Below are 13,094 nucleotides of genomic sequence, written 5' to 3'. Positions count from 1 at the left end.
GAACAGCTTGGTTCTGTGAGCCATGGCCTTTTTTTCCAGTCACACTCAATTAAAAAAAGTCAAATTGAAGCAATTTATTAACATTTAAAATACTGTACAGTATATAAGCCAAATTCCCCCCCCTCCCCACAACAGCCCTGCACACTCATCGGATGCCCTGGTGAATGATGCTGCTTTTGGCACTGTTTGCCTTCTCTTTCTCCTTCTTCTTTATGGGGTCCATCTCAAAACAGCGCCAGAGCCGCAGTGTTTCATCAGCAGCTGCTGAGGCCACTGTTGCACCATCAGGGCTCATAGTCAGGTTTAAGACCCTGGCAGTGTGACCTGAGGAGGAAGAGGAGTACAGTCAGGGCTGGACATGTGCTGGTCCTACCACAATGATCACATTTACTCCCATATGCCCCATCAGCTTGCAGATCTGTCCTTACACCATGCTGCAGCAGCATGAATTCACACCCCAGGCATGCTTTTGGAGCAATAGTGTTTCTTCAGCAGCACCTCCCCCTAGCAGCATGCCCGTGGATACCATTCTGCATCAGTGATGCTCCAGGCTAGACCACCAATCTACTCAAACCAAGGATTACATCTGCCTTCAGCCTCTAGCAGCCCTCCCTTCCCCAGGGAGAGGGCCCAGCCTACCTCGCAGCTCAGTGACCTTGGCCATCGTTGGATACTTCCATATGACCAGCTGATTCTGTGCAAAGCCATGGCCTGAAATGAACTCTTTGTAGTTTGTTGACCATAGGATAGAACAGACCTGGGAAGAGGCAATAATACAGGTAAGACAAGCTGGTTTGTGCTGATGCTCACCACCCAGACATGAGCATGGTCCCCTCTCTGTTCCTGTGCCTCTGGGCCTCAGGAGCCAGCATCTCTGTATAGGTGTCCTGGTAGAAGGTGTCTAATCTCTGAGCTGATGTTCAGATCTCACCTGGGAATGGGCATCAACAGCACTGAGGCAAGTGCCAGAACACACATTCCAGATGCGGATATGTCTGTCACTAGTCCCACCTCCAGTGGCTAGAACATTTGACTGCCACGGACACCATGCCACAGCCTGAGAGAAAAGGGTTAAAATTAAGACATGCAAGAGGCAACCTGTGCACAGCCAGTGTTGCATGTCTGCCTTATACACAGACATGCCCACAGTAGCCCTGACTCACCTTGACAGCACCCTGGTGTTGAGTGAAGGTCTGTACAGGAGCAAAGTCTCCACTGTCCCCCTGGGTGCATGGCCAGATGTTCACCAGGTTGTCATTGCCACCACTGGCCAGGTAGCGGCCATCTAGAGACCACTTGAGTCCACACACTTCCTGTGTGTGGCCAGCAAGTGTGGCCACATGATGCTCAGCCACTCTGACATCGTGGTGGTGGATGTGGCCAGTCCGTGCCCCACTGCAGAGAGAAGGCTGACAGGGTCAGGCTGACACATTTTCACCAAAATCCATTTTTGTGCTGTTGCAAGACTGCTGTACCTGTCACTGGGTTTCAACCAGTGTTACCAGCATCACCAGCCTCTTGGCACGAGCAAAGCAGCCACAGCAGCTCTTCACAACTTCAGCACAAAGGTCAAGAGAGAAAAGAGGCCTTCTCCCCACAGTACCAACAGAACAGGCTGAGTAAGAATCCCAAGCCAGGACAGAAACTCCTTTCTGCCATCTGTAATGTGCACCACTCACAGACCTAGTATAGGAATCTGCAACAGCTGGACACTGCCCTTCACCCACCCCCACCCACTTTGCTTTACCTGGAGAGGATGTAGCTGTTCCAGCTGAGGGACCCCACACGGGAAGAATGGCTGGTCATATTTCGGAGACGTTTCTGCTGCTGTATGTCCCATAGCTAGAGAGGCAGAGCAGTAAGTTCTCCAGAGGATGAGGAAACCCAGCCCTGTTGCTTTGCCCCAGGAACCTCACTACACAGGCTCTGGCATTCAGCTTTGTCAGTAAGGGAGCAGAGATCAATTTGTATCTCATGCCTATAGAGCAGGAGGTAACTGCAGGTGTCAGAAAACCCCAAAACCAAACTCTGCCTTGCATGCTGCAGTTGGTCACTGACTGTGGATGTTCCCACCCACACCAATCAAGACAAGTCAGGGTGCATTGCATCCTTTTGTGCTAGCCAAGCCTTTGTCCCAAGGCCCCACAGCTCCAGCAATCCCTAGACAACACCTCTAAGTTTTACTCCTGCACTCACCTGGACCTCAGCATTACTTGTGCCAACAGCAAGGTAGTTTCCTTCTTTGATCCATGACACAGAGGAAACATAATCATCTGGATGCTCCATCTGCAGCAGCTGGATTATCTCCCCAGAGGTGTGATTCCATAGATAGACAGAGTTGTCCAGAGCCACTGCCAGGAAGTTCTGAGAGCTCCAGTCAATGAGATTCAAATCTACAATTTGGAAGAGCAATGCAGGTCACAGTGTGCTTACCTTGAGAGCCCTGCCCTTCACCAGCACTGATGCCAGATCTTCCACCTGCACCAGGTGTGCATGCATACACACACAGGTAAGGGGCAGGCTTCTGGGTGTCACCTTGTCCAGCTAGTGGGGTCAGGTAGCCCTGATCACCTACACAGCACTCTGGACCACTGTTCCTGTAAGGCTACACAGGGACATTCCAGAAGTGGTCTGTGCCAGCCTGGGTGGGTTAGATAGTGAAACAGCCCAGTTACACTGTCCTAGGAACTGCACTCCAGTGCAGAGTTATCTCCATGCCCAGCACTACTTACAATAGTCATTGCGGATTTCCGGTGCATCCAGGATCCGGTCTGGCATTGAGGGAATGTATCTGCCATTCTTCCTGCTGGATCCAGGTGTCATTTTCTGACTGTAGAGCACTTTCAGGTTATTCTGATAGCCTGTGCAGAGGAACAGATTTGTTAGCCTGAGTTACTGTTTCCTCCCAGCTGGACACTCTTCACCCAACTAGAAATCACTTCCAGTGAAAATGAAGTCACTGACAGTATGAGCTGCTGAACCAGGGTGAGCCAATTAATTCATAGGAATGAGTTTAACTGACAAGCACTTGGTTTTCTGTATCCCATTATGTTTAGTGATGTTAGCTAAGCTACAAGATGCACAGCAGAGAGTTTGAAGCTTTTGCAGACTTCAGGAAGGTTTGCCACCTGCAGTACAAGCAAGCAACTGGAAGTCATTTCAACTTTTGTAAATAAATTCACTTAGCTGTTACACAGCTCAACCTCCCTAAGAAGGGAGACTTCAGTGAGCAGAGGAGCTCTGAGAAGAAGCCAGTTGATCTCTCCCACACAGAGGGCCTCTGTGTTGCTGTTCCTCTGCCCAGATCTCCAGCTGAGTCAACTCACACAGACCCTGTATCATACCTTCTGGAGCATTCTGTGGCTTTCCACTGAGGCGGAGTATCTTTGCCTCTTCTATATCAAAGCCATTCAGATTCACTGCCCAGGCTTTCTGTTGCTCCTACAGAGACAAACAACCCTCAGTGAGATATGCATTTGAAACGCAAAGCCCATGCTGCACTTTAAACTGCAGCTGGCAGAACATATACCTCAGCCCCCTTCTCCTAGAATCAGGTGTACAGCTTGCTGTGGGAGTCAGCTACAGGCAGGCAGGTCTAAGTAGTTTTTCCTCAGATGTTGGCACACTGTCCTGCTCACATTCTCATCCAGAAGAGTGGCAAGTTCAGCATCTCATTGCCAGTGGGGAAAGCCACAGCCACAAGGGACCAAATGTTTTATAAACAGATTTCTGAACACAGCATACACATTCCAGAATAGCTCCCCATGTAGACATTGTCCTAGAATAGCTACCACCAGCAGTTTCAATGTGCACAGGCTCACAGCTTTGTGCATCTGTAGCCTGCTATATTTTAAAGCCTCACTAGCCTAAAGCTGAGTTTTGCTACCAGGAGTGGCACAGGCTAGAGTGAGTAGAAGCAGAGGTGTAAGGCTCTATGCTCTTCCCTGTGCCTAGGTAAACAGGCCTACAGAGCAGCTGTGTGCCATCTGCAGGCTCTGCAGCTTCCACCTCATTCCAGGCTCCTGAAGCCCAGAGCTGGAAGCAGTGATAGCTGGGGCTGTGAGCCCCATGTGTCCACTTGATAGACATAGTTTGCTTCTCTGTAAAAGACCAGGAAGGAGTAGGTGTTTGGTAATGATCATTATAGTAATCATAACTTAGCAACATGCTCACCTTCTTGGTAGGGGACTCCTCAGCAGGGTCATTCTCTTTGGTTAGGAGGAAATTTGCCACCTCCATCTGCATAGTGCTCCGGTTGGGAATGTAGCGATCCCCCCCAGCCTTTGTTGGAGTGCTCTGGATTTTGGATCCAGATTTACCTGCATTCACATGCATAAAAAGTGTCTTACAGCTATTGAACAGCCTGTATTAGAACTTTCAAGACACAGCAAACCCAGCACTCTTCCACATCACACCTACCAGACAAGTTCCAGACAAGATAGCTCATGCCATCCAGTCACAACTAACTCATATTTTTGCTCCCCCTGTATAATTGCACTAAGCTCTGCTTAAGGACTGCCAGGAGACAACTCCTTGGGTCTAGTGCAACAATTCCAGAGTTCACAGATAATGGGAGGATGCAAAAATACTGTTACAGCATGTGAAGCTGTCAGCAGACAGTTCCACCCCCACCTGTCCCCCAACACACGGCTGTGCCAGCAAGGCTCAACTGGGGAATCAGCAGTTCACCCAGCCCCAGCACGCAGACCTCTGCCCACCTCATGCTGGGGAGGAGAAGGCAGGTGACTCCCAGGAGTCAGGCGGTGTAGCCCACCTCCTCCTGCCTGACCAGCATGCCGGCTAAGGCAGCCTGGCATGGAACCCAGAGCCCCACGGCTACAGGCAAGCAGCCCAGGCGACGCTCCCCCACCCAACCTATGCCGCTGGTCGCCGCCGCTCACCAGGTGTCCTGGACGGCGTCTTGCTGGAGCTGTGGGAGCGATTGGCCGGCTTCATGGGTGACATGCCGGCGGCAGGGCTGGGCCCGGGTGCGCCACTCTCCTTGGCCTTGCGCTGCCACCGCGCGGGCGGCGCGTTAGGGATCGGCGTGTCCAGCTTCAGCAGCCCGTGCAGGTCCGCCTCAAACACGAACTGCGCCATGGCGCTGCGGGCGGACAGCGTCAGCGGGGCCCCGAGCAGGGATGCCGGCCGGGCTGCAGCTCCCCCATGACGCGTTCCCCCTCCGGCTGCGCCTCAGGGCCCTCCCCACTACAGCACGCCCTCCCCTCAGGGCCCTCTCCACCACAGAACAACCCCCCCGCCCCAGGCCTCTCCTCAGGGGCCGCTTCACAACAGTGACCACCGCCACTACCTCCTCCTCCTTCCCCCTCGCCGCCGCCCAAGACCGCGCCTCAAGACCCCCTTAGCCACCAGGCTCTCTCGCCAGCCGGTCGCCGCCGCTCAGGCCTCCCTCAGAGCCCCTGCCACCGACCGCCCCTCACCTCCACCCTGCAGTTGAAACTCGCGCAGCCCTACTCCGTGGCAGCATTTAAACCCCGCGCGGCCGCTCCTCCCATTGGCTGCTTCAAACCCAACCGCCGCGCGTTGCCATGGCGACCACCGCGCCGCGCCGCTATTGGCTGGGCCGCGCGGAGGGGCGGGGCTCTCCCCGCCGGGTGGCTGCGCGTGCCGTTAGCGGGTGATTAGGTGGGTGGATGGCGGGGAGCGGGGCTGGGACCGGGGCCGTAGTGTCGCGCCGCTTCCCTGCGGGCTCGGGGGGCCGGGGCCCGGGGCGCCGCGAAGGAGAGAGGAGGCTGGGTGATTGCGCGTGTCGTTTATGCTGGGCGGGGGCGCGGCCGCGGCTCAGGGCGGCCCGCGCGGCTCCCAGCCGCTCATGAGTAGGTAGGACTGGTTGGCGATGTCGGTGCTGGGCAGCCGGCCGGCAGCGTGCTCCGGCGGCGGGGGCGGCGCGCCCGCCTCCCCCCGGGGGCCGGGCAGCACCTCCAGCAGGCAGGGCAGGACGGCCTCCTCCGGCGGCTGCTTGTAGAAGGCGTTGGCCTGGGGGGAGAGAGGGGGCGCGGTGGGGACGGCCATTCGAGCTGCCCCCGCGGAGGCTCAGCTGCGGTGGGCTCTGCCCCGGTCCCCTCACCTGGCCGTGCTTGCTGCTGTCGTGGAGGAAGCTGCCCAGGGCGCGGTGCAGGTCGGGGACGGGGGGCCAGAGCTTCTGCTTCACGTTGCTGGGTGCAGGGAAGGGGGGGCGTTGAAGGCAAAGCCCAGTCCTGGGGTGCCGTGACACCCCCGGGCAGGATGCCCAGGCCTGGTGCTGGAACCCCCCCACCTGCCCCAGGCACAGCCCTTACCTGTAGAGGGAGGGGAAGGTGCACCGCAGCCCCAGGAGCACTCCTGTGAAGAGCAGCGGCACCACCGTAACACTCGGGATGATCCAGCCTGCGTTGGAGGAGGAATGCTGGGACTGTTGCCCTCCCCAGACCTGCCACCACTGAGCCCTTACGGCCCTGTCACCCTCTGCCTGGCGCTCCCCATCCCATTTCCAGCACTCTCTGTCTCCTGCCCTTGGCCATGTGGCTCCTCTGGCTGTAGCCACCGTTTCAGCCCTGTCCCTTACCCGCGTCGGCCATGGCGTCAACCATGACAGGTTTGGACCAGGCGCTCCAGCTGCCCTGGTACCATGGCCCGCTGGGCTGGGCCCGCACCTGGGCACGGTAGCGGACGCCTGTCCGTAGGTCCAGGACTTCTTTCCGGGCTGCCCGTGGGACCTGCAGGACCTGCAGGGCAGAGCTGAGCTGGAGATGACGGCTGCTATGAGGTGGCCGAGGGGCAGCGCTGGGGTGCAGGTCCATCCTACCTGACCCCACGCGGGCCATGTGCTGGCAGCAGAGGTGAGCAGGGCTGCTCGAGGGAGCCCCGGCCATGCCCTACCTTCCAGTCATGGCTGTTCTCCACAGCGTAGCGGACCTGGTAGTCCAGCTGCTCCGCAAGTGCCTCCAGGGGCGGCAGCCACTGCAGGCTCAGCCGGCCCTGCAGCACTGTCGCCTGCACGACCTGTGGGGCGTCTGTGAGCACTGTTGGGGATGGGGACACGTCACTGCCATGGGACATGGGATGCTGTGTCCCCCACCAGCTGGGCAGGGGCTGCTGTGGCGCTGGGACTCACCAGCCTGGTGCAGCCAGAAGGGCTCCTTGAAGTAGCTGAGCGTGGGTGGCATGTGGGGCCGGGTGACATTCACCAGGACAGAGATAGCGCTGCCAGCCCTGGGCTGGAAGGTGCAAGCGTAGGTGCCCTGCACCCCCACGTTCTCCTCCTCGCACTGCTGCCATGCATCTTCCCTGCGCAAGGAGCAGGGAGCCAGTCAGCCCCACCACAGCAGCCCTGCTCCCCTCGCCTGCTGCAGCCCTGCTCTGGGGCCACCCTGTCCCCACAGCTGGCCCTGCTTCACTCCTGCCCTTGCCCAGGAAAGCCAGTGCTGCCCATAGTCAGAGGGGCAGCGTGGCCAGGAGCGGTGGTGGGGAGGTGTGAGGTGGTAGGGTAGGGCAGGGCACAGAGCCAGGTGGCACAGTGTGGGATGTGGGACACCGAGCAGGGTTGGTGGTTCCTGGGAAGTGCTGCCCCTCCACCTGAGCGCCATGTCCCCACCATGCCCCTTACCTTGTGCCAGCCCTGCTTGGAGGTGCCCGGTAGAAGAGCTGGTGGGAGCTGCTGAGCTCTGTGGGGTCCCAGCTCCACTCACAGTGCACATGCCGCAGGTCAGGGGTGCTGCAGCACAGCCCAATGTCTCCTGGGCAGGTGAGAGCCAGGGCAGGGAGGGGGCTGCTTACCCCCAGCCCCCCAAAACCTGGGTGCTGCACCTTGTCTACCCCAGGACCCCCACCCCTCGCAGCCCCAGGGATGGGTGCCTCCCCACCATGCCACCCAGCGCCCTGGTGGTGGGGATGGCCGCTCACCGGAGGAGTGGGGTGTCTCCGCAGCCACTGCCTGTGACCAGGGCCCCCAGACGCCATCCATGGAGGTGCCGTCGGGCTTGCTGCGCACCTGGATGTGGTACCTCATCCCCGGCCGCAGGTCCCGCAGGACCACCCACGTGGTGGACTGGACCAGCCCCTGCAGGAGAGGGGCCAGGCTGGGGAGCGGCTGCGGCCCCCAGATCCCCCTGCCCAACCCTGGCCTCTCTATGTACCTGCCCTGTTCCTGGGGAAGCTGCGGCTGCCCCAGCCGTGGATGTGTGGGGGCTGCTGGCTGGCCGGATGGAGGGGTCCCCAGGGTGCTGCCCAGCAGGGTCCAACACGGTGCTGCAGGGTGTCTCTGGGGAGCTGGCAGGGCAGCACCGCACCTCGTAGAGGAAGAAGTTCACGTAGTCGGCGAGTGGTGGCTGCCATGACACACAGAGCTGCCCTGCAGCCCCGGCCCAGTGGGCTGTGATGTTCACTGGGGGGGCGATGAGACCTGTGGGGAACATGCCGAGGCATTTGCCCTCCTGCGGCAGCCCCTGTCTGGGAACCCAGTGGTGCCCCCAGGGCTGCATGTGTGCCCGGCATGCTGCCAACCCCCGCAACGGGCAGAAAGGCAGGGGACCCAGGTCTGGGGACTGTCCTGGTGTCATACGGGTATTGCCCAGTGGGAGGGACTCACCCACCGCATCCACACTGAGGTCCCGCTGGTACTTGGTCTGGTTGGTGGTGGCATCCAGGACGCGGAGGTGGAGCCGGATGAAGAGCCGCACGTCCTGGCTGGGGAAGACGCAGACGTGCCGCATCCTGCCGGCCCCGCAGTGCCACGTGGAGACCGTGCATGCCGTGGGCATGTCTCTGAGGAATGGAGAGCAGGGCCCTGCAGCACCTCATGCCTCCTGCCCAGAGCCAGGCTGGAGGACACCTGGGGCACTTCACCAAGACGTTGGTGTCACCAGCTCCTTCCCTGTGCCCCCATCCACTGCAGGGCACCATCCCCATGGGACTGAGGGACAACCACCATCCCATCCCTGCTGGAGGGTGTGTGGTGGCTGCTGTGTAGCTTCCATGGGCTCTCCACCATCTCTCCTTGCAGCTGGGAGCCACCAGGATGGCATGGAGAGCTGTGGCACCTGGACCCTGCTGCTCTCTGTGTGGGCAAAGGGGAGGCTGGGTTGTGTCCCCCACCATCTCCTACCTGCTGTACCAGTAGTAGAAGTGGCATGTCTCACTTGCCACATCCTCCTCCTCATCCCAGAAGCAGGTGAGGTCCTCAAAGGAGCGGGAGAAGCAGAGGATGTCCTCGGGCACCCCTGCCAGCAGCGCAGCGTCTGGGAGGAGCATGGGTGTGAAGGAGCCCCTGGGCACAAACCTGTCCCCATCCCACCTGTGTCCCCCCACCCCATGCCTGCTGACTGGCTTGTCTCTGAGGCCAGACAGGCACCTGGGGCAGCGTGGGCATGGCCATGGCCATGGCTGTGGTACAGATGCCCTCCACCAGCTTGGCATGGCAGGGAAGGACACGGCACATGTGCTGGCTGCTGGCTCGCACCAGGGTCCTGGCAGGTGGCAGTACTCCCCGCCAGTCGGCCCCACCGCTCCCCCCTCCTCAGCATGCGGGGTCCTTTGGGACAGACAAACATCCCGAAATAGCCCTGTGGTTGGAGCGAGGCTCCGGGCCCGGCAATCGGGGGGAAGCACCCCTGCCCTGCTCACGCCGGAAGGCGCGTGGAAGTGAGATAAGGAGGAGCAGCGTCCTGGGGAGAGGGAAAGGGCCTGGGGGCTGGTGTGGGGGTGTACGATCCTGAGCAGGGGGATGCTCAAACCCCGGCTCAGGCACTGCTTGGGGGGCTGTGAGTTTCTCTGCCCCACTCAGCAAGCTGCCTTCCCTGTCATTGCAGGGATGAACCGGAGCATCAAACCCTGCAGGATCTCTGTCCAAAGCACCGGTGAATTTGCTGGCACATGGGTGCCTGTCCCCTTTGTCAGGGAAAAGGGGACAGCACCAAGATGCAGATTTGTGAAGTGCAGGGGTGACCTCACTGCCCCAGCATTGCTCCTATCCCCTTCTCCCCTACTGCCTCTGCCCCAAGACCTGCCCCATCCCTCCTCCTCCTCCTGGGATGTGCCTCCTTTCCCTGGGGCTGCCCCAGCTGAAAGACCCCAAAACAAGCCCCCTTCCAGCACCCAGCCCTGCTTCATGTGCCGAGCGCATCGGTTTTCTGTTCAGCACCCCCTGCACTGCCAGCTGAGCCCACCCCAGGTGAAGAATAAGGGACAGTCCTCAAATGTCCTTGCCACCCTCCCAGTATCCCCCTGTTCTCTCCCTGTCCCTTCCCTTGACCTGACCCCCAGCCTTGTTCCTCCTTTTCCAGCCCCATGTAACCTTCCTCCCCCAGCTCACGTCCCCTCCCCACAGACCACAGTCTCCCTCCTACCTGCTTTTCCCTTTTTGCACCCACCCCAGGCTTTGTGCAGGTTCCGTGACCCCCCCAGCTCCCAGCACCAGGGGATGGGGTGGCCAGGTCCCAGCAGCTGGATGGCATGGGGGCCCACGGCAATGGTGGGAGGCCACGCTGGTCCTGTGGGTTACCAGAGCATCTTTGCTGGGTGCAGGCCGTTTCCTAGGAATAGCGGCTGCACAACTCTGCAGCTCACATCAGCTGCACTTGGTCAACGGCTCAGGGCACAGCGATGCCGCAGTGGCTGTGGGCAGAGGGAGGACAAGCCCAACCCCGTCCTTCCTCCCACTGCCCCTATGAGGGTGACTCAAAACGTGCTCCTGAGCCTGCCACGGCCAGAGACCTGGGGTGGGGCTGGATAGACAAGCAGGAGATCGACAGGGTTTTGTTCAGTTAATGCTTTTTATGGTGTTATAGAAAGTGTTAAAAGGGCTAAGGAGAGGCTCAAAGAAAGCATGGACAGGCCTGAAATGGGAGAAAGCTGGGAAGTGGCTCTGTGAGGCGCAGCCAGCCAGGCTGGGGCCAGCTACCGGCTGAGCCGAGGATGCTCGGTGGGGCAGTAAGATCGTGGCAAGGCCAGCACGGGAGCATTGAGATTAGCCCAGCAGTGCCACAGCATTATCCATGGTGCAGAGCCATGCCATCAGCTTTTAGCCTGAATTTTGCTCAGACCCTCGTCATTGTAACTCCAAGAGCTTTTGATGAGCAGGGAGACCCTCTGCCACCTGCATGGGGCTGGAGCCACAGGCTGCCATCCTGAAGGGACACCTGGGGCAGCCAGGTCTTGCCTGCAGACAGCAGGGACGTCCCCTTGCTCCAGGCACCCCACAGTGTCCCACGGGTGAGAAGGGGGCTCCATCACCCACCTTGACACCACCCCCCCAACGCACTCCTGGGGTGCCCCCTCCCCAACCCTGCAGGTTCTGGCTGCCATAGGGTGCTCGGTGCCTGCGCCCTGCATGCCAGCTCCTCTCTGGACATCCTTTAGGGGAGAAAAGGACCTACCTTGGGATGTCACTGGCTCGGGGGCTGACAGTGAGCTGCGGAGGCTGAGCAGGACGGCAGGGAGCAGCGAGAGCAGCCAGCCCTGGCACAGGCAGGCTGCCATCCTGCGCCCCGTGTGCCAGGGCCGTATGTACCGTGCTCGGCCCTTCCCAGCACCCTGGGAGTTGCTGCAGCTCCTCCGGGCGATATCTTTATCTGGGAAGTGGCGGCTCTGCAGCTCAGGAAGCCTGGCTGGAGGCTCCCCCCACCCCATCACCAGCACTTCCCCGTGCCCAAAACCACCGTGTTGCGGCCCCTCTGCCACCAGCCGCAGTGCCAAGAGAGACTGCTCCTATCAGATAGGCGGCACGTCCTGCCCTTGTGGCTACCAGCAGGCTGGGAGGCTGGAGTAGGAAGAAAAACAACCCCTGAGAAATCAGGGAGGCCCCGACATGGGGCAAGGCAGGGCAGGCAGGGCAGGCAGGGCAGGCTGTTGGGGGCTGCAGGCACATGGGAGCATGGGGCATGGGGCGGCTGCTCCGGCTCCATCCCACCCTGTGCCACCTGGCACTGGTGTGCGCTGGGGCTGCTCCGCACGGCCCAGCGGCACCATCCCTGTGGCTGTGCTGGCAGGAGGGCTGCAGCTGTGGGGGCACCAGCAGGGTCCGCACAGATGCTAGTGGTGCAGGAGCAGGGCCACTGTGGTGGGGTCCCATAGGCATGTTCAGCCTCGTGCCAATCCACCACCACCACTCTGCGTGGGCGGCAGGATGGGTGTCCCACCCTACCAGGGTGCAGCACCGTGGCACAGCCTGGGGAGCACCAGCCAGGGTGCGGGGAGCCACTCGCACACACGTCCCCACCATGCCAAGGGCAGGTTGGTGTCTCCTCATCCTGCAGCAGATGAGGACAGCACCGGGGGTGGGGGGCTTATGCGGGGGGGCACTGAGGGGAGACAGGAAAAGCCAACACCAATTTGTCACAGTCAAATTTTGTCAAACCAGTCCCACTTCCTTCTCCATCTGGCTACTGGGCTTTGCTGTCAGGCAGCAAAAAGCAGAAAGCTCTTGGTTTGAGCAGGGCTGATGACACTGCCTCAAGTGCCGTTCCCAGCTGGCAGCGGAGGAGGTGCAGAGGCAGTGGCATGGTCAGGCTGCCTGCGGGGGCCGGTCCCCTTCCCCGTTTTGCTGGGGACCTCAGTGATGGGGCAGAGGCTGCTTACTATGGGCTGCGGTTGACACCAAAGAGCACTGGAGGCCAGAGTGGGAAATCAAAATGGTATTGAGAAGGTTGAAACGGAAATCAAAATGGTATTGAGAGGGTTGAAACACCTGGGGAAAAAAGACTCTTGTCCAGAAGGGCAAATGCCAAACACATCTGCCTTGGGGTGGGATAACGGGCTCTGCAGGAGCAGCCCTTGCTTCTCATGGACCATAGCAGATGATTAGATGGGGAGCTGGATGGCAAAGCTAGGGCTTAGCAAGCTGAAGCCAACGGAGATGAAGCCCATCCGCTGTCAATACAACAAACCGCAGCAGCACAGGACAAGGGACCACAGCCTGGGGCAGGAGCTCCCACAGGAGGGTCAGCATAGAGCCCAAGTGAACCTTGAGGGAGCAGCATGTGCAAGAAATGCCCCAGCAGCACGCGTTCAAGCAGGCTGGTGGAACCCGATGGTCCCTTTGCAAGATGCGGGAAGTTACCCTGCGACTTGGCACAGTGCCGGGCGGGTGCCGGCTGGCT

At 59.7% G+C, this 13,094-nt stretch overlaps 2 protein-coding genes across 5 annotated transcripts; both read right to left on the bottom strand.

Moving 5' to 3' along the window:
* On the bottom strand, nt 1–5,508 carry CDC20 (cell division cycle 20). Its single transcript, XM_054834410.1, has 11 exons — nt 5,442–5,508; nt 4,902–5,104; nt 4,174–4,319; nt 3,345–3,441; nt 2,733–2,861; nt 2,197–2,393; nt 1,748–1,842; nt 1,164–1,395; nt 932–1,057; nt 640–757; nt 1–324 (listed from the first exon to the last, which is right to left on the bottom strand). Exons 1-11 carry the CDS (start codon nt 5,486–5,488, stop codon nt 146–148), a joined length of 1,569 nt encoding a protein of 522 aa, XP_054690385.1. The 5' UTR covers nt 5,489–5,508; the 3' UTR covers nt 1–145.
* A 250-nt stretch (nt 5,509–5,758) lies between these two features.
* On the bottom strand, nt 5,759–12,460 carry MPL (MPL proto-oncogene, thrombopoietin receptor). Of its 4 annotated transcripts, none has more exons than XM_054833959.1 (12): nt 11,373–12,460; nt 9,104–9,236; nt 8,588–8,763; nt 8,136–8,401; nt 7,903–8,059; nt 7,607–7,736; nt 7,115–7,287; nt 6,880–7,022; nt 6,566–6,725; nt 6,300–6,387; nt 6,089–6,176; nt 5,759–5,997 (listed from the first exon to the last, which is right to left on the bottom strand). In XM_054833959.1, exons 1-12 carry the CDS (start codon nt 11,623–11,625, stop codon nt 5,803–5,805), a joined length of 1,962 nt encoding a protein of 653 aa, XP_054689934.1. In that variant the 5' UTR covers nt 11,626–12,460; the 3' UTR covers nt 5,759–5,802. The 4 variants fall into 4 exon arrangements, with proteins under 4 accessions (XP_054689934.1, XP_054689936.1, XP_054689937.1 ...); XM_054833961.1 differs by having other exon boundaries at nt 8,592–8,763; XM_054833962.1 differs by lacking the exon at nt 11,373–12,460 and adding an exon at nt 10,344–10,383 and having other exon boundaries at nt 8,592–8,763.
* Between the last annotated feature and the right edge of the window lie 634 nt (nt 12,461–13,094).

This window comes from Grus americana, chromosome 8 (assembly GCF_028858705.1).
Source record: "Grus americana isolate bGruAme1 chromosome 8, bGruAme1.mat, whole genome shotgun sequence".
NCBI classification, from domain to species: Eukaryota; Metazoa; Chordata; class Aves; order Gruiformes; family Gruidae; genus Grus; species Grus americana.
Note: the sequence above shows the minus strand (reverse complement) of the source record. Positions and strands in the feature narration are given on the sequence as shown.